This window comes from Sparus aurata, chromosome 18, assembly GCF_900880675.1.
Source record: "Sparus aurata chromosome 18, fSpaAur1.1, whole genome shotgun sequence".
Taxonomy (NCBI): Eukaryota; Metazoa; Chordata; class Actinopteri; order Spariformes; family Sparidae; genus Sparus; species Sparus aurata.
The window spans coordinates 29,178,381-29,199,485 of NC_044204.1; the positions used below are offsets into that span (position 1 = coordinate 29,178,381).

The following is a 21,105-nucleotide window of genomic DNA, read 5'->3' on the forward strand; positions in this document are numbered from 1 at the left end:
TGGCGTTAGCTGTTCCTAAATCTCCTCTGCCTGAATGCCTGGCTTTGAATCCTTTATGTAATCCTGCATCAAGGCCAAGCTAGTTGGGACTCTTTGGTCAATTGGAATCGACAGTGCGTCCGTCACTTGTTAATGTAGCGGAGGGGTTAGCCATAATACCAGCATAATCCTTTTCTCTGATAGTGTATGTTTTTTATGGCGCTCGCTCGTGTGGTAGTGTACGGACATATTGTTCCGTCCTGTCACTCTTGTTCTCGTTTTTATTCGGGCCAATCCTCTTTGTTCCCGTCCTCTCCTCAGGCAATTTTCACCTGATTTTGACCCCGATTACTCGTGATTAAAACGTCCGCAAAGCATCATGTGAAGCGTTCAGTGGAAAGTCGCCGGTTGCGTGTCAACTGAACTGGCCCCTTTGCCGCTTTCTATTTCCTGTGAGCAGATTTCCTCACACCGACAAACGGGATACGATAATCTGAGTGGACATATGGCACATTCTAAGTGCAACACATGGAAACACGGCAACAACACAAGAAGTGAAATAAACCATTTCAAACTGGCATCCAAACATTTATATTCAAGTCTGAATGTGCAGTAAAAAACGATGGAAAACAAGTTAGCTTCATTACTATTTCAACATTTTAATGAGTGCGACTGCGTGCCAAGCTTCACAGACGACATGTATTAGATCCTTTAGAGTTTATCAAGAGGTTTATTGGCGGTTTCATCAAGGGTTTTATTGTTCATGTGAATTTATCTTTTGTCATCTGGCAGCACAGATACATTACAATCTTACCATCAATAAGCCATGCAAGTATAAACAAACAAAAACCAGTTCACGCTAACACTTACATATTCGATATTTACATATTTATACTTATTATAATATAAATGCAAATGTTTCTACAAGGCTTAGACACAGTAGCAAAATGTGTATTTGTAGAAAGTTGTTTTTTTAATAATGAATACATATGGAATCAAAGGATAATGATACTGTGTATTGCACCCTCAATTTACAAATAAATCATGTATTGGAAAGTTATTGGAACTTATATATATCTGAAGCAAATCAATTTGATCAAACTGTTGCTAAACAAATTTAAAGGAGACATATTATGTTCATTTTCAGGTTCATAATTTTATTTTGGGTTACTATTAGAATAGTTAGTCAGGCATAAATTATGCAAATTGGTGACATGATGATGTCATAGAGTGACGCAGAGTGTGTTGTGTTTTCTTTGGGAGAGCGGAGCGTTTGTCGGTGCTGACTTTGTCCTTTTTTAAACTTTCAAGACCTTTTACATGCACAAGAATAGATATATATTACACGCTGAAGGAAAGGAAGAAAAAAGAAACATTATAACTAGGGCCGGGACTCGATTAAAAAAATTAATCGAATTAATCAGAGGCTTTGTAATTAATTAATCGAAATTTATCGCATTTTAATCGCATATAAATATTTGACCTGAGAACAGTGAGAAGCAATTTTTTTCACATGGATTTTAGTATACCATTGAATAATGACTGAATACAGAAGCTTAAGCAACAAAACATTGTTTGGGTTTTATTTTTCCAAGACCAACAGACCAGTGCAATTTTTGCCATAAAGTGTAGCAATAGCTTATTTAGGAATACATTTCAGAGATTCAGGTAGCCTATAGGTAGGTAGACCTTCCGTAAACTATAACACTTTGTTTTTTAAGTAAAACACAATACTTTCAAGTACATTCGGAACATTGGAAACCCTGACAATTAGGAAACATCCATCTTCAGAGGCCATAACAGACTTTACCAACAGTTGATCTAAATAAATCAATTTCAGTCCAACTCTCTGTAAATAACCTTGGCCAAAACAATAAACAGTTCAACATAAATAGTTGCTTAGCATTTAGGTGAAATCTGAGGCTTGATATGCTGCGGTGATACGCAAACTCCTTCTTGCATAATTTGCACACAACCGTGCTCTTATCTACGCTGCCATCCGTCCGCTTTTTAAAACAAAATTTCCCATCCACGGGGCCAACCAAAGCGGTCTCATCTGCTTCTTCGTTCATTGTTGTTGTCTGAAGTCATGAACGCAGTGTTGGGCAAGCTACTCGAAAAAAGTAGTGAGCTAAGCTACAAGTTACTCTACATTAAATTAAGCTTCACTACACCGAAGCTACTCCCCAGAGAAATGTAGCAAGCTAAGCTACAGCAAAATGGCAAAAGTAGCTTAACTACATCAAAGCAATTTTTTTTATATTGGAACAACTTCATTCCAAGTCAAAGCTATCTCAGTGATCAATAAAATTATTAATCAGACAGATAAGCAGGCAAAAATGTTACGTTCAATTGTTTATTAAACAATAATTTGTGCTTTCACTATTTTGTTTATTATTCAACTATCAATGCACACTTAATTCTAACATCCATGGACAGTCATTCACCTTGCTACCACAGCAATATCCACCTGACTTACACTAATGGACAGTGTCCTACACTGTAGCATATTAACATAATTAAACAGCAAATAGTATATTATAGTTGTAGTTTTCGTTAAGGTTCTCTAGTCTTCTAGTTTCAGCTTTATAATTTATATTTGATATTTGAGTTAGTCTATTTAGTTATTGTATATAATTCAGCCTTTAATTATATTTGTTTCTTTTACCTACCTCATTGTTTTTGGATTTTGATTTATGTCAAGTGGCTGTAACACTTTAATTTCCCTTTAAGATTAATAAAGTACTCTATCCATCAACCAGTGTCTCATATAACTGGCAGTTTCAAAAGTGGTATTTTTATTAAGCCCACTCTGTAGTAGTAGCTATATCTACATACATTTTAAGCTAATCATTTTGACTAATCACCATACTTTGGTTTTGTAGAAATTGCATTTTTGCTGTATCCTGTGCTGGTTAAAAATTACAAAAGTAACAATTCAGAGTAATGTTTCTCTGTTACTGTATTTGTTTATTATTCAAGTTTGTCTTTTGCATCCCTCGGGATCAACTCGTCTCCGTCCTCCTCACCCTCTGCCATCTTTCCATCAAGTAACGTAACTCACTCATGCTAACCTGTCTGTATTCCTGTGCAGCAGAGACGTTGTATGCAAGGATTAGTCCGTGGTGTCACCGTCATACGGAAGTGCTTCTGTCGGCTCCACATACACGGCCATGTGTGGCGGTGGCATCACCAACTTATCCTTTCATTTCAGACCGCAACAGAAAGCTCCGCTGCGCTGAACTTCAGAGGTGTTCATAAAAATGTAGCTTGTGTGGACGCTACCGCCTTACTTGGTCAATAAAAGAGCTAAGCTACTGAAAAGCTATTTCATTCAGAAAGTAGCGACGCTACCACCACGCTACTGAGAAATGTAGTTAAACTAGTAACGCCGCTACTTGTAGCGACGTTACTGCCCAACGCTATGCATGAACGTTTGTTGGTGCTCCAGTATAATCGGTACCCCTGAAACTCATCCAGTGAGAAACGTTCCGCGGTGCAAAAATTAGTGCGATTAAAATGCGTTAATTTTTTTAACGCGTTATTTTTTGTGTAATTAATTAATCGTAATTAACGCGTTAAAGTCCCGGCCCTAATTATAACACATGTAGGTCTCCTTTAACACAAACCATCACTCATTTTCCTCCCTTCTGCTGTTTCTCTGTGAAATAGTGATCAGTAATTAATGCGGGGGTTTTAAAACTTTGCTTCAAAACGTTCAGTCAAATCACTGCAGACTTCACATTAATGGCGTTTTAAGGTCGCCCTCTTTTTCTCTGCTCCACCTCTTACTCCTGTTTTTTAAAACTGCACACATGCCTTCCTCTCCTCCTCTTTCCATCTCCACCCCCTCTCCCTCTGCTAGCTTTTTCTCCTCTAACCAAACAGGAGAGGCTGTAAATGTGCATTAGTAAACTGAAAGTGTGTGTGGTTTCCATGCCCATCTGGGATCTGATCTGGTTGGCAGGGGGCAGAGGAAGATGCTGCCCTCCATATCTGCTCTGCCAAGGACTGTGTTCCTGGCACAGACGCTTGGGATGAAGGAGATTTTATTTTTTTCCCCGTTGAAGTAATTAATAAAGACGCTTGTCGCAACTTGTGAAGGCTTACTGGTGATATGATCATAGGGTGCTCGTAAACTGTTGCATAACCACTCAAAACTTTGATGGAATAAAGTGATTTAATGTTCGGAGTTGTCCTCCCTCCATTGTTCCTTCGCCTCAATTAAATAAATCTGACGGTGTTTTGTCAAAGGAGACATAGAGGATGATGTTATGCGTTTTTAAAAAAAGTAAAGGTGGATCATTCAAGTTCTCAGTGTCCTAGCCACAGAGTGACTGAGCACTGAGCCACGACCTATCGACCCCTCATTAACTGATAGCGATGGATGGCGGGGAGATGGGTCCATGCACTTAGTCAGCTGTGCACCGAAGCAGCGCTAAGTGCACTGAGGGTTGTGACAGAACAGAGGGTTTGGGACAGTGACTGCTGCCAATGCTTAATAGAAAACATAAATCAAGTGTGCTGCTCCAAAATACAATGCTATTTACTCAAACAAGCACAAAGTGTGCTTTATAACGTAGCGTTCAGCGAGTTTGAAATCGGCTATTTCGGCGTTGAATATTACTGATTGTACGCGGCTTGGAAGCGGTCAACAGGCTGGTTTTCTGATCAGATCTTAGTGTTTGAAGATTTATATCTGCACTTATGCTGAGCTTCATGATCCAGCAGCTCAGACTCTTAAGTCTCTCTCTCGCTCTGAGCTGCAGGTCTCGTACTGAGATTGCCTCCCGTTACGCAACTCACTAGACGACAGCGTTCTGTTGGCAGACATTTTCAGCTTTTTCTTTTTTTTTTTTGCTGAGCATTTATGGCCACTTGTGCCACTGAGCCAATGAAGGACACTTTTATGACTTTTGCAAACTTTAAAGAGGGTATATAGTTTACTGCAGTGCAGTTTTTATGGAAACTGTGAAGACAAATAAATTGTTTTGCTCCCTCTTTGTCGACCGAGGTCGTACACCATGAGCCGATTTATTTGCGTGCTCATGTTTGCTTCCATAAAGCCAGTTTGATTCAATACATAGATCAACATCTTTTCTAGCCGGATACTGTATTCCACAGTGATTCATAGTATATGTTTTGCTCTTTACAGCTTGGCGGAGAATACGAGTCTATATAGCAGTTTATGTGGCATATTCATTTTTCAGCATGAGGCAACAAACGTGCTGCTCGGCCCGGGACGCATTCAAATTAGAAATTAGAGTCAGTAGCAGCGAGCGATCGTGTCATTTAAAAAGCAAATGTTTGGCTTCCTTTCTTAAGGGCTTGTTGCGTTTTCTTTTAATTATTCTTTTGGGGATGTTATCTGGAGGTAAAAGAAGAACCTTTATTTCAGATTCTTCCATTTCACAAGTAAACAATTCATAAAAGTTTAATCTTAAATTAGTCATACACAGGCTGCTAATTAAAAAAAGATTCTGTTTTTAAATTCTTTGAAAAATTAGTTTTTTTAAAATGACCCTTATAATCATTGCCGAAAGGGGTAAGCAAAGTGACTATTTAAAGTCGTGAGCGATCTCGTAGGAATGCACAATCTTTTTTTCAGTCCAGTTTTAGAGATTGTAATATTTAGAAGAGAGAACCAAAGACAGAACTGAAGAGGCCTCATGGATGAGAGGTGAAATGTCTTCGGGACACTCAAACAAGTCCAGTTGCCTATGATATAGCACTAAGTGTTGCATTGTACTGTGTCCTGACTTCGCATAACCTCATTAACTAGTAGGTCTTCGCCACGTATTATTCTAATGAATGATTGATGTTAAATCTGATTTTTCTAGATCACAAGTTATTTATGTCATTACCGCTGAAGAACAGATGTACTTTTTCCCTATATGACAAGAAAACTTCTAGAGAATCTTGAGATAATTGATGATTGACTTGTGAACTCGAGATAACGGCAATAACAAAATAATGAAACCTATGGTCATTAAGGGTTCCCATACCAACCCCTAGTTTATAATGATGATATTTTACCTGCTGTTGTGTCATTTTTGTCAGTGATTTGTTAAATCTTAGCAAATTCAAAGCTCTAATCAACGTTTGATACCAGATCGCATCATATAAATGTAACAGGTGGCACTTTGTTTGACGTGCATCTACGGTGTATGATTGCACACAGTATGCATACAGATGTGGGAGGGCTCCTTATTATGCGCTGTAAACTGAGCACGCACTGTGAGACACACGGCTGAACTGAGCACTTGTTCATGATCTTTATGTGGAGGAGGTAGCCGACACCGGGCTTAATCGTCTCATCCATAAAAGAAGACAGATGTTGTAAAATTAACATCTGCGTTACGAGATGAAACCTGCCGGCAAAACCACACTCACTTTGTGACATTTGACGGCGAGCAGGGAGTCGACATGAGCAGGACGCATATGAATTTGAAGGGGATTTGACATGTGATATATCATAAGCTACTTGGTGTCACTAACTGCTCAGGCCCTGTTGATCCTATTACACTTGAACCTCTCCCCCCCCCTCTCCCACAATGTTGGGAGGGGGTTGACTTCTTCCTCAATCTCAAAGGCAGAAGTATGCGGTTTTTTTTACAATCCCGTTTACTCTTGTCAGCTGTTAATTGCCGTGAAAGGGGATCCTTAGCATTAATCTGCCTTAGCAGGGGTGTGTGTGTGTGTTTGATCCCTGTCCGTTGACTCGATATCCATGAAACATGTGAATCCATGATAGAGATGGAGGTTGTGTGCGTGAGAATATTTTATTAGGTCATTTGTGTGCTTATTCGCTTTCGGGCAATAATAATAAGAAGAAAACAAGTTTATTTGACACAGAACACAACAAATGTCACATCATCGTGACTTCAATAGTTTTTTAATATAGATATATATATATACTTTTTTCATCATAGGGTGCTGACCTAGAAGTAATGCTGAAAAAGCTGGAAAAGCAGTGGGAATATATGTGTGTGTGTGTGTGTGTGCGTGTGACAGAAAGAGCGAGTGAGTCTGGACCCAAATAGTCTCTCCATATTGATTTTTCTCGACTTGGCATATTTTCAAGCCAACTGATGCATCCCAGGGATTTAAACTTCCATTATAAAACTATCGGGTGCGAAGAAAATAGTTCTCAGGGTGAAAAGGTGAAACGAGGAAAGTTGTTTATAAATGTGTGTTTGGGAGTCAGACTCTCAAGTGGTCGACTTAAAGTGCAAAAAGGGACGTATCGCTTCTAATGTAGTTGCATCATTTTGAGAAAACGACACGAAAGCTACCTATTCTGGTGCTGATAAAGGTTCTCAGTCATCCAATTCATTGCAAATCTCAGTTATGTATCCTAGACAAATGGACTTGTATCAGTTTCTTACAAGAGGCTTCTTCAGTTCTTAACTAACGAGAGGGGAGTTGCAGGCTTTTAAACCCTGTGTGGGAGTGTCCTTACAGAGTCGTTAAGGACACGTACGCGCTATGAGTCTCAGATTCTGGTTAAATGTGCTAAATGTGAGATCCACAAACTTGCGGTCTGCAAGACAAAACCCAGGTCAAAAGCTCAATTTTTATACTCACTCATGATTTATGGGTCAGTAAACAGTTTTCTCATGAGTTTATGGTCTCAATCACTAGTTTCAAGTTTTCTTCAATGTAGCACTGTGTTCATTTTGTAAATGATGTTCCTAGTTTAGTGTAACGTAGACATTAAAGCAGGGCATGCTTTGGTGCATGGGTACCTTGTGATTGATAATTCATTAGAACGCCATGTTCCTGTTGTTCACGACTTTAGGCTGCTGTTTCAATTCAGTTTCAGTCAGCATAGAAGAATGTTGAAGCTGCCATTCTCATTCTAGGTGGATAACATTTGAAACTAAATTGTACTTTCTTTCTTTGTATGTAATTCCTGTTTAGTATAGACCACTGGTGACACTGCAGATTCCAGCATCTGTAAAAGATGTAAACTGGGTCAGACACCTTGACCTGAGTTTTTCCCCACTCACTACCTGTGCTTGGCTGTCCTGCATACTCTCTAGCTGGGCATAATACATCTATCTGAAGGGTGACTCAGCCAACCAAATTAATATCCAGGAGGTAACCTTCCCTCTGGAACACCAGGTTTTCAGTCAGATCCGATCAGGATTATCCTCCCCGGCTCCAAGCTCGTCCAAATATGGTCTCTTCTGGCTCCAAAAACACCAAGATGGCGACTCCCGTGATACAAACCTCGAGGCTTCAAAATGATACTCCACAAACCAATAATATGATAACCGATAATATTAACAGACTGGTACTTTCTGTGTCATGTTAATCTGAATGGTTGCAAACTTTAAAAGCATTTTAACAGCTCACAGGTCTAAATGGTTTTGTTCTGTTCTTGTGCAACGTGAGAGGACTTCGCCTTCTGAAGGTGTTAACTGACCATTGTATGCGGATGTGGTACTGGATATTAAAGCATGACACCTTTTGAGTGCTTAATGCACAACATGTGTCCGTGCAGTGTGTTCGACCTCCTCTCACATTTCAGAGTGGCTCTTACTACCTGCAGGGTAATTCAGTTATCACTGTGTTTACTGTATTTAGAGATATTTTCCTTTACTGTTATAAGTGTTTTTCAGTTTGAACCTTCTTCATCAGTGTGACATACCACATTTCTACCCCACCCCTGAACCCACCACCACCACCACACACAAACATTCCTATAAACAGATGGCATACGACATACGTATCTCTCGCTCGCTCATCGCGTGGGAGTCGCATGAGTGTGTGCGCGGACTGCTAACCCTGAGGCTAAGGAAGCTGTCAGAATGAGGTAAAATGGGCTCTCTGCAAGGCCACGCTTTGATGCCGGATCAATACTTTTTCATATGGGCGCTATATGTGTCTATCATCGGGCCCTCGCCAACAGTTTCTCCGCGCTCGTCTCTGCAGACGTGCCGTATTGGCAGCCAGCAGCATTACGCTCGCCCTCCCCCACAGGCTCATCCCCCTCTTCTCTCAGCACACCACGCAGACACTTACTCACAACCACCGAACCTCTGATGATGGCGAACACACTGTACTGTATGTGACAGTCTGTCAGAGTAGTAGTGGCTCTACTCAATATGGCTCTGTGCTTTCGTGCCCACAATCTCCCCTAATAACACAGCCTGCAGGTGGCTCAAGGGGTCGGCCACAGGGGCTTTAGTCGAGCCAAGATTCAAGTTACTTGCAATACCTTCGCAATCACGTGTCGGGCTCAGTGTCACGATGCCGCTGGGTGGGAGATGAGAGGAAGATGAAACCACTCCACACGGCTTTTTTTCTAGATGAATAAACAGAGCAATATGTCAGTGTGTCCTCTGAGGCAGATTCGTAGCTTCTTTACACGCTGCGTATCGACGTGAACGAACTCCTTTTGCACAGAGAGCGCGGCTACAGCCGTGACCGTACCGTAGTGCGTTTGAGTAATTGCCAGCATTAGTGGAAATTGTTTCCTCGCGCTTGTTTATGCATCATGGCGTCTTTATACTAATGGAATTACACATACGTTTTAATATATTACCGGTGGCGCGTGCACACATTTGATTTGAAAACATACATGCCATTTTGCACTTCGCTTGATTTTAATGGCACCGGAGTTCAACAGCGTCATATATTGTGGGGATTAAAGATTTTTTTTTTAGACGCTGAAATCGAAGGTATGAATCAGAACACGTCAGGAATTCAGATGAGGGGCGATTATCTTCGCCTGAGGTGTCGTCAGGCAGTCAGATCAGAAAAACAACAACGTCCTCATCCTGAATCATGAACAGCGTTTATGGATACAGGCTCGAACAGAAGCTGCTGATTATCTTTTTTTTTTTTTTGCCTATTAATGTTAATTTGTCATGAGTTTAGTTATCTAGCGATTAATGTGTTGATCAGAAAAGGCTACAGTATTTGTCACAAGCTTATCAAGTCACACTATAGAGCCTCTGTTTATAACAGAAAGGGGAAAAGAACAAAGAAAGCACGAGAGAGCAAGAGAGAGAGAGAGAATGACAAACGATAAGCTCAAAGGGATGAAAGAGCATGGATAAAAAAAAAACGCAAGCTCATTCCGCGTTTCAAAGGAAAACCTCAAGTTCAACTCGGCTCACTTTCTCCGCTGCCTGCAAGGTGACTTACAACCAAAATAAAAAAAAGGACTATTTCTTGAGATGGAGCCACGCTGAACCGAAGGCATCCCAGAAGACGATGTGCTAGATTCTGCTCCTTGTAAAGCCGCATTGAGGCCATGTGGCTATTTTTTGAAACACAAACCTCGGGCTGCAGACCCGTTTCTGTGCTTAATTCTGATTCTAATTTAGTGAGTGTGCTATTCGTCAAGTCATGATGAATTGTGCTCCACCTCGCCGATGGATCAGAGCCATGAGTCGAGTAAATTGTGCAGATTGCGCCGCGTATATGGAAGTGTTCTTCATTCCTCTGGACCTGACAGTGCCTTCAAGTTGATTACACACGTCCTTGAACCTCGTCTGAACATGAGGCGGGCGGGCGCTTGCGTGCGGGTGGTGTCGCTGATGAGGCTTTGCCACATTAGGCCTGCAGACGCATCCACGCTTGAACTTAAGCGCAGCACGGCCATTGCATGCCGCTCGCTTTATTCTTCATACAGTAAATACTGCCCACACATCTAACATAGTGTTGCCATAAAACCCGGACGTGTCATTCATAAGGGGCCTTAAATAGATGAGCAACTAACCGGAGCGAAGACGCATCTCACCCCCTCCTCCTTCTATTTGTGCCCGTTTCTCTTTACTGTGAGATTTATTCCTGTCAAAAGGCGCAAGGACATCTATCGCAGCCCGCTGAAGGTCCAGTTCGCCAACGCCGGTGCCTGTAGATCACTGACTATCATGAACCTGGCTGACAGCTCACTCTGAGTGACTGGTCTGATAGAGAGCGAGGGTCCCGGGCCCCGCCGTGTCATTCATCACGCAATCCTTCAATCCCAATATGCGCTCTTCATCAAGGCTGGGGCAAGGATGAGGGAGACAGGCTGTAAAAGATGGTGCCCACCCCCCTCCTCTGTTCGTCCTCCTAGCCCCACCGTCACTCAGTTTTATTACCTCGGATGAGCCGGCAGTTAGCTGGCTCATTAATAAACGCCGGCTGGAATTAGAACATTTGTTGAAGTTCTCGAGAGTCCTTTCTTCCCGTCTTTCGCACTCGCACATTTTCAACCTCAGCCGTGAGAGCAGCGAGGAATGCTCAAACACGAGCAGAGAGGAGAGTGAGGATGACAGAGGGAAAACAACTGCAGAGCGCTTTAATGTTTGCGCCTTTAAGCAGCCTGAAGTTTGACCCTTTGCCAACTAACCTGTGGAAGCGTCTCAGCGCACCTTAACACCCGTCTGTGCAGATGAAACGAACTCCCTTCTCTGTTTAGTTTGTTTGGGGAGGAAAGCGACTGATTAGGCAGCTGGGATACAGTCAGGATGCCACCGGTTTAAAATGGACGGTTCTGATGTCCAACTCTCTTCTACTCATCAGTGTTGTTTTCCATCCCTGCGCTCAGTTTAAAAGGTAAACGCGAAAGGGCTGATTAGCTCAGTTTCTAATGGATCGAGTACAGTAGCGGCACCTCTGTGCCTCAGGAGCAGAGAATGGGGTCATATTCCTGGAGAGAAACTTAGACCTTCTCTCCGTCGTTCCAAAGCGCCATTAAAGTTTCAGTGGTACTGTGGTTTTTCCTGGCTGGGGGCTGCGATACTGGATAGTATCTGTGGGGTTTTCAGGACCCTCTACTGGGGCAGAATTGTTAGTGTAGCAGGTCATCCAGGAGCCTGAAGGAGGCACCGAGATACTGATAAGTCCCGTAGGAGAAAAGGCGTGTGGTGATTAATTGCACTGGGTGTGTGGAACCCTGATTATCTGCTGCAGCCTGTTTGTTTGTGTGTGTGTGTGTGTGTGTGTGTGTGTGTGTGTGTGTGTGTGTGTGTGTGTGTGTGTTTTCTGGGGTTAAACACACAAGAGAGGCCCGTGTCAGCCAGTGGCTTGCCTAGTGGATAGTGGGCCTGCTCTTGTTGGCGTGTGAGCAGAATTTAATTTTGGAACTGTCTTCAGGACTTGTGGCCCAGTTTATCGGCCCTGCTAAGGGGATGTTTGTGAAAGACGTGTGCAGCTCAAAGATGTAGGTCTCCTATTCAAGGCCACGCACAGTATTATAACTTAAACACAGTGTTATCCTGATCTCATCTGCCTGCCGTCCTCCATAGTGAGTTTTTTTTTTTATTTACTGTAAAATGCATACAACCACTCCAAGGCTGTCGGAAAGGAGGAGGCTGAAGATCATGAAGATCGGGGAAAATTAATTCGCTGACGTGTGAAAAAGCAGCGGCTGTTTTAACGCGTCGTTCTTGCACGTGACCATGAAACAATGACGACCTGGACTTAGTCATCGGTCCATCTGTCGCATGCTTCATTCTGTCACTCCATGCTGATGTGTCGAATCACAATGAAACACTGGTTTCATACTGCAGATGATCAAAAATGGTGGCTTATTAAAATGTTGTAAGTACCTGACCAATCACGCATATTTCCCACCGCAACCGAAATCGAGACAAAGCCATGACCTCTTCGTCTGGGACCAAGACAAGGCCGAGTCAAGATGATGTTGATTCTTAGATGAGACTGAGACCTTCAGACACTGGGCTCGAGACCGGTCTCAAGACCAAGGCCAATCTAAAGTACTCCAACACTACTACAAAACCCATCCCTAAAATCATTATTCATTTTTAAAAGCACAACCCCCTGAGGGAGGGGTAAAATAAACTGACTGAAACAAACTGGCACTTAATTTAGACCCTGGTCCCTGAGGTGGAAACACAGTTACTACAAAGGTTAATCGTCCCTTGGGAAGGTTTCTGCCATGGAAACACAGCTATGTACAAGAAAACAAACTCATTGCTGGAAAGTTTTGGAGCAAATTGACAAGCGTTTGACAAGTTTTCCAGTTTGTTTTATCCACTTTCGGCTTGAAAAATGAGTCAGCAAAGACGCAGTCACGCAAAGATCAAGAACAGTTCAGAGAGTCCAAGCTGTGTGGGGAGTGTGTAGGAGATAACTGTCAATCATGTTTCGTGCCACGTACTTGACATCTTTATTCTGGTTTGACAGAGCGGTTGATAAATCGACTTGATAAAGTCACTCTCGGGATGCTTTGAGAGGCTTCGTCTATTGTAAGTTCAAGGCCCAATCCCATTTCCAAGTTTTACCCCTGCCCCAGCTAGCGAGTTGGTTACTGAGACTTCAGCAAAGTAGTTGTTTTATTGTTTTATGAAGAGAAATGAAGCCCTAACGCTTCTCCCTGTATCCCAACACGAATCGGAACAACCGACCCCATTGCGAGAAATCGAGGGGGAGGTGGTCGTCACAAATTCTGTATTTATATGTGAAGGCAAAGCATTCCCCTGTTTTGTTAAAGAGCAACTAAACCCCCAAACCACTTTTTTCTGCTGAAAACCAATGTATTTGGGTATGAAGTAGTGTTGCTGAGTGATTCTGGTCCAACTCTTGACATTTTAGTCGAAGTATTTCAATTTGGCGTATTTTGTAGTAAAAATGTAAGTGTGACTGCCCTCTATGGGTTGAAACCCGGTTATTACAATCGAATTTTCCTATTGGCTGAGATGGAGGCAGATGACGTTTTGGAGGCAGCTTTCGTCACGGTCCACCACGGTTAGCTCCGCCCCCTCCTATAAAAACTAGCACCTGCTGATCTGGAATCTGTGGCGAGTAGGTTGGATTGAGAGAATTGCGAATAGAGAGGCATAGTGATTATTGAGTAGGTAGTGTAGTGTGGCGACGGTTAGGGGGGAGGGGGGAGGGGGGAATCGGAGAGTACTCCTGGAGCCCCGCCCATCATCAAGGCATTTTTTGAATTTCCAGCTCAGAGCACGTCATCCAAAACTGAGGGGTTTAGTTGCTCTTTAAGGAAGGACAAATTTTGGGTATGCATACTGTATATTTAGTGCTGAAATCCTTTAGTTCTGTTATCTTAGGTTGGTTAATTGAGGGGGGTCATCCGGCTCTTTCACCAATTTATTCCTGACATAATCATTTTGGCATCCTGCACTCGCCTGTTGATCGCGCCGCTTTCCTCCCATTAAAACTGATCGGGCAAAGTGTAGTCAAATAGAGAGCTGTTCACCGAAATGGAATACACTTAATGTTTATGTGTAAAAGGGTTTTATGAATGAAAGTAAACCTACAGCCAATTATCAGCAGTAAATGGTTTTGGCTCCGTGTTCCGAGTTGGCTCCAATGAGAGTGAGTGTGTCGGGTTTATGAATACGGAGCAGCGATGTACTGTAGTTTGCCGCGGCTGGTAACACTGCGCCCACACAGGTCTGATTATTACTCAATGATGAATGCAGCAGCATAGCCAAATAGTTTCGGGACTCATTGAAAATACTATGATGATACACAGAATACATGAACCAGCAGAGGTCGTGTTTTATTTTGTTTTCAGCTATGAATTTCATCATGCCGTTACATGTTCTAATAATTACTTTTCATCGCAGTTTTTTCATATACAACTGTGTTCAGTATCTTATAATCCTGCCATCATATAAAACTATATTAATTATAGCAACCAGCCTATTAAATACATGTCGTCCTGCTTTTTTTTTGTTTCCCTCCTGTGTTTGTGTGAGACGCAGAGGGAGAGAAACGTGTGTGCGCCTCTTGATCTTATTTTTGCGAGGAAGAGTCTGTGCGCTCTGTGAAAATACAGCACATTGAAGTCGGTGTGTGGGAGTCCGTCGACATAATGTTTTAGTTTTATATTTAGTTGTTCGGTGTACTCTGAGGCGGCACTGGGATCCATTCATGTTTACATGCAGCACGCGATCGTGATACCGTCACGGTATGAGATGTGTAGATATCAGTTAAATGGGTCACCGGCTACATGTGTACAGTGTACTGCATGACGCACATTTCCTGGTAAGTTTAGCTGAACTGTACGATAATTACGTTGGTCACACATGTCATGAATGGAGGAGGGGGGATTAAGCGTTATGGTACGGTGTACAGTGGCGAGTGATTAATAGCCTTCTCTGTAGTCATTTTCATTAAGTAGTAAATGTGTCAGAGAGGAGCATAGCGCTCAAATCCATTAGGGAAAGAAGATACAATTTATTTGGGCTGATTCGCTTGTGGCTAATCCATCAACACAGAGAAAAAAAAAAATGGGTCAATGATCGAAGCCAAGCAGGGACAGTGCCCAGAAAGGGACAGATGCAATAGATCCAGACAGAAACCGCAGGGCTTTTCGCAGGATTCCTATAGACACGCGCGCTGAATGACGTTATCGAAGCTCCGAACGGCGAAGCATGACAAGAAAACGCGGCCACTCCGGTGTGACCTGGTGGCCTGTGCATGCCTTTTGCATCTGCTTGCCTGCTCATACAGTATGATCGCCATTATCACCCACAACCCGACCTCAGCGATGCTCACTTGGTATTAACGGTAGCAGACTGCACGCTTGGCTTGCTGTACCACAACCTCTTAGTCCTCTCCCAGCCCCGGCAATCACCTCATTCGAGTGCAGCGGCTCGTGGTTCTGCGCCTGCTAAAAGCCTGCCATAACAGTGATTCTGAACACTTGACTGTTTCCTTTTTACCCTTTTTTTGTGTTATTCTATATCACCTCTCCTTTTCAGTGACCAAGGATGTGTTTAAAAGATCCCCCACTGTTGTTGGTTGTCTATTAATTTGAGTTGTTTTGTGAGCTTGATGTTCTTACTCTCTCTTTCTTATCCTCTTCTGTCCCTCTCTCCTCTCTCTCTCTCTATCACCACGAACTCGAGTAATGTTATTTAAAGCTATAACTGTTGCCGACGTTGTGATGTGTTTTTTTATTTGCCTGTGATTCTGCCTTGTGATTCTGGCTGTCGTTATTGTTTTTTATTTTTTACTTTACGTTTGTGGTGAGCCTTCTAACCCCAGTTCATTCTGTTATGGCACCACCGCAGTCCAGGATGACGCTGCCCCAGGTACCCAGGAGTACATTATGTTACGGCAGGACTCCATCCACTCTGCGGATATAAGGAGTAAAGGGTCCCCCTTTCGTGCTAAGTGTCACGAAATCTTCTGCTGCCCCCTGAAGCAAGCCGTCCACAAAGAGAGCGCAGAGCCCGAAGGTTTGTTCGCACCCCCTCCTTGTTTTGATTTGCTGATGCTCCTCGTCTCCCCCCACCCTCCCCCCCACGCCCACTCTCGTCTTGTTTTCCCCTCTCTCTCATATTCTGTGTGAACTGATAGTTCCCCTCCCCTCCAAACTAAGTTCTCTTTCATTCCTGTCCCATTTTTTAGAGAGCATCTGCTGTGTTTCTGCCCCTTTCTAGCATGCGTGTGTCTGTGCACGAATGTGTGTGTGCGTGCGTGGGAGCCGGTGTGAGTGCCAGAGCATAGTATAAGACTGAATGCTTAGGGCATGTTTGCTCGCAGAGAACCTGTAGGAGGGCAGCTCTCCCCGGGCTCCCCTCTGCTCCGGTCCAGCGTGGACTGTTTGTACGTGTGTGTGTGTGTGTGTGTGTGTGTGTGTATGTGTGTGTGTGTGTGTGTGTGTGTGTGTGTGTGTGTGAGAGTGTGTGTGTGTGTGTCTGCACAACCCCTTATGTTGGACTGAGGAGCATAGCATCTGTAGCTCCTGCCCGCCCCCCCTCCCTTCCCCAAACCATTAACTCGGTCATTGCCACCCCGAGGCTCATGCACAGACCAAAACAAAGTGCAAAAAGAAAAAGGGGTTATAGATGGAGGCAGCTGCTGCCTTAATGAGCTCAATGACTAGGCAATTTCACTTCTACTTCAACTGGCCTCAAAGGGGCAAACAAGGTGAAACTCCTTTATCATCCTGTCCTGGAGACGGTGTGAGATTGAAATGTTTTCATATTCATGGCTAAATAGTAATCTTCTCAGCGAGAGACTGCAAGTCAGCAACCCTCCCCCTCTCCCCCTCTCCCCCTCATGTTCCCTGTGCGTCCTATGCTTCTGCCTGTGGCTCTGTGGACGTTCTGGCTGTAGCCTACCCGCTTCCTTCCTTCCCCTCCCTGAGATCACTCCCTCCTCCCTCTGCAACCTTGTTCACCTTTTCCTCTTACCTCTGTTTCCCCTCTCCTCCCTTAGAGCTTGCAGCAGCATGCCTGCGTACTGTTTATGCTATCAGCCTTTGTACAGTCAGGATACGCACCGAAGTAAAGCATTTTAAAAATCCCTTCCTCTTCCAAGCATGCTCACCCTGCCCCCCTGTCTGGCACTCAGGCTCTCCGACTGCCTCGTTTATCATCCCCCCTTTTCCCGCAATAGAGTGCTAAGATTGTAGAAATTGCTTTCCTTTGCAGACTTCCTCATAGGTAAGATATGAATGATCTCACCCATGTTTTCTGCAATGTGTTGCTCTGCCTTCTGTTGCACCTGAACGAGCGCCATGTTCGGTGTAGTATTTCCACACTCGGATATCAGCGAACCTGTTGTTGGGTGTCTGTGTAAGTGCCGACGGGCTCAAGCACATGCACTTATCCTTGAGAGAAAGCGAGCGATGGGGAGAGACACAGAGAGAGAGAGAGAGAGATAAAGAGGTGGAATGGTAGCGGAGGTCTGGCTGGAAAAAGTACAGATGTATTATTCAGTTTGGCTGCAGCTCCGCTTGGACGTGACTGAATTTACAAAGGAAAGGAGGGGAGACTACAGCTGTTACGTAAGCTGTTCAGGAGGACGTCATTAATGTTGATGCATGATGCGGATGGAGGCCGCGCGCGTGCGAATCAGGCTGTGCAGACTCACTGAAACACACAGCTGCTTATATTCCTCCCCACAGGTACGAATAACACACGCACACCTGGACATGTGTTCATGTATTTATCTTCACTTTGTCGAAAAAGAAACGGTGCTCGATTCGAAACCAAAAACAGGAACGTTTGGACGCGTTTGCGTGGATCTGAGCAGGAAAGTCATCCTCGTCACATTGTTACCATAGCAACAACCTTCAAGCTGCTTTGTGTTGCACTTGTTAATGAATTTCATGGGCTTTTTATGCATTCTGGATTCTTGAACGGCACATGTTAAGTACAGTTTTTATGTCTCTGTGTGTCGCGGCACAGACTGTTCAGTCAGGGAACTCTGGTCTGCTTTCCCCCGACGTGGCTAGATTATATTAATGACCGTTAATGACAGCGATTATACTGCATGCTGCAAAGGAAAAAATCAATGAGGCCTCGTAGCTAAGATGTTTGTTCGGGCTGAGCTGCCGGAGTGCGTCTGCTGGGGGGTGAGGCGCTGACAGTGACGAGTGCTCTGAAAAAGGTACAAGCGTTAAGGTAAGATCTAACGAGGCTTTGACAGAATCGGTTATCTGCCGGATAATTTCCACCGAGGCTAATTCTTCTGATGCATATCCCAGCAGCGCTAGACTGAGGTGACTGATAAAAAGACCGAGATATTGGTTTCACATGTCAGCGGAGAAACACTCGACAACAACACATCAGCAGCACAGGGGCTTGTGAGTCTGCTTCATATCACGTCATCCATGCAATACAGGAGCATCAGTGGGAGGGGGGGGGGTTCCTGTTCCGGTATAAGTGCATGTGCATATTTACGTTTAGAATGAATAATACACAGATGCAGGAAGGGCACTTTCTTCAATTAAATCTGGCTCTTTTAGGAAAATAATATTTCAGCTCGGGTTGCCGCGGTGATTAAGTTTTTTTCCACCGGCTAATTAACCAGTGACAGAAACCGTTGTTACCGATTGCACCAGGCTTCTTGCAAGACTTTCTCCTCACTCACTCTCTGTAGGCTGTAGTCACATGGAAGGCAGTGTGTTCAAAGAGTTTAGCACAAACTGGTGTAGTTCAACCAAAATGCACCTGCAGAGAAAAACAACAGTTTTAGCAGCGAGTCGGTTTGAAATATGTTTTATACCGTCTCTGGGAGAAATGGAGCAGTAAGAAAGGCTGCACACCTCCAACCCCTCAGTGAGGTAACTGACTCCTTTTCCCTTTTTAAAATTCTCAGGTTTTTATTTTTATTTTTATTTTTTTTAAATATAACCAAACAGGCAATTTTGCTTTTAGCTTTGACAACAAATCTTGCGCCAGTGCATGTCGGTCAATTGTCCTTCCTCTTGTCACATGATAAGTGAACCATTAGTGTACAACTGTAGCGTACCGACTGAATATTGATAAAAAAGCAAATGTTCCAAGTGGTGGCCGAGTGATGCAATCGATGTATAGCCAAACATCGTGTCATACCAGTGACAGTGACTACTGCTGAGAGGCAAATTACAGCACAATGACATATATTGTTCATAAAATCGAAAATCATACAGGATTGTCCTGTACGGACTGATCGCCACTGACGGTAGGTGTTTTATTAAACATGTTGTTAAAAGGTCTCGTATTGCGCTGAAGGGGGATGGCTATGGGTGGTGACTGTGTAGTTCAGACATCACAACCTTCAGGATTTGTGAAGGTACTGTTTCTCAATAAAGGCTCTGTGCATTTCTGAGCATTTTGACACTTTCACAATATGTGAAATTTATGTCAGGAAATCTTACATTACGGGACCTTTAAAGATGCGTCATGTTTCAGATGGTATAGTTTTGTTAATGTATCTCTCTACCTTTACCACAAGTCCCTATAGGGTTAGCTGCTGCTCTGGAAAACCTCAGATTTACTGGCCAGGCAGTGTAAAAAAATTAAATAAATAAATAGCGTAAAATCTGCATAAATGTGCCCGGGGATAAGATGCAGCCTCACTCTCACTGCTGAACTGTGGCTCTTTATTCCATAGAGTCCATTTTTTTTTGTTGGTGGTGGTGAAATATGCTATTTTATGTTATTTTCTGCACAATTAATTTGCTACGGCCAGTTACGTTTGGCATCTCCTCTAAACCTTTTAGCTGAGGTGAAGGCGATCAGCCGTGTCAGGATATTTAGGAAATCATATGTATATAATTATCCCTCTAATTTATTATATCTTTTATACTTGAATTACAACAGACTGATGCACCCACAGGGAATTGAAAGCACCCAGTTCGACCCCTTATGAGTTCATCTCTTTATAGCTGCAGGGAGCAAAAGAACACAGACAGAGAGCACAAGACTTCTTCCTTTACCTTCAGGTGTGTGTGTGTGTGTGTGTGTGCGTGTGTGCGTGCCGCCCGCTGTCAGTCAGGCACTTGGTCCTCCATCCCTTTGGCTCGATCTGTACCACCACCTCTCGATTCGTCTTCATTCTCAAATCCTCCTCATCTCTTCTTCTCTCTCTCTCTCTCTCTCTCGTCTCCTCAGCTTCTGTTTCTGTTTGGCTCCGTTCTGTTTCTCCACAGCGAAAAATAAAAGATGGTGCCCGAGGGGGCCGATCTGTGTCAATACCCCATCCATAATTCAGACGGCTGCAAGACTTTGTGTTTATAGTTCGAGGCTATGCAATATACACACGCAGATGGATATCCATATAGAGATGTAAACACAGAAGGTTACGGCACGAGTGGTATGTTTTCGACTGTGCGAGATAAAACCAAGGAATTAATCAGTTTGTAGCCCCCAAACTCGAACTGGAATATTCGCTGTTATTTAGAAATATTTTCATTTCCTCTGCTCTGACTTCACTGGCCATGTCTGGCACAAGAGGCTTTTTTTTTTTTTTTTTTTGCCTCACATTGGCAAGGCTTGAATTATAGGAGCTTGAAATGCTAAATGACTTTGACCGCATCACAGAAATAAAATGTCACAGACTGTCTGCTCTTGAATTGCACAACTGCTCACATTACAGAATGATCACAAATTACTCACCACCTCCAGCTTTTTTTTTTTTTTTTTCTGTCTCCTCTTCAGCAAGTATCCTCATCTCATTTTCAAGCTCTTTCTCTCTCTCTCTCTCTCAGAAAAAGACACCCTCTCCCTCTTGGTTTCACACGCATTCGTATTTTCTCTCCACCATCAGGATACATACACATGTTAAAAAGGTTGGGAATGACTGGGGCTGTGCAGGTGAATGTTTTAAAGGTCAAGATGGAAACTCAAAGTCCAAAAGCTGTTTTATTCTGAAAAGCATGAAAGGTCACAATATTTTATTTTATTTATTTTT

The 21,105-nt window shown here is 43.2% G+C and overlaps 2 protein-coding genes across 5 annotated transcripts in view; one reads left to right on the forward strand and one right to left on the reverse strand.

Moving 5' to 3' along the window:
* Positions 1–21,105, reverse strand: part of f9a (coagulation factor IXa) — a 175,542-nt gene that overhangs the window by 59,937 nt on the left and 94,500 nt on the right. The window lies entirely within an intron of this gene.
* fgf13a (fibroblast growth factor 13a) overlaps positions 1–21,105 on the forward strand; it is a 110,979-nt gene that overhangs the window by 37,373 nt on the left and 52,501 nt on the right. For 2 of the 3 annotated variants that reach the window (XM_030396237.1, XM_030396236.1), the window contains exon 3: positions 15,990–16,157. The exons of the other annotated variant lie outside the window; for it this stretch is intronic. In XM_030396237.1, the coding sequence (XP_030252097.1) occupies positions 15,990–16,157 (168 nt within the window). The remainder of the gene's footprint in view (positions 1–15,989; positions 16,158–21,105) is intronic. 3 annotated transcript variants of the gene reach the window in all.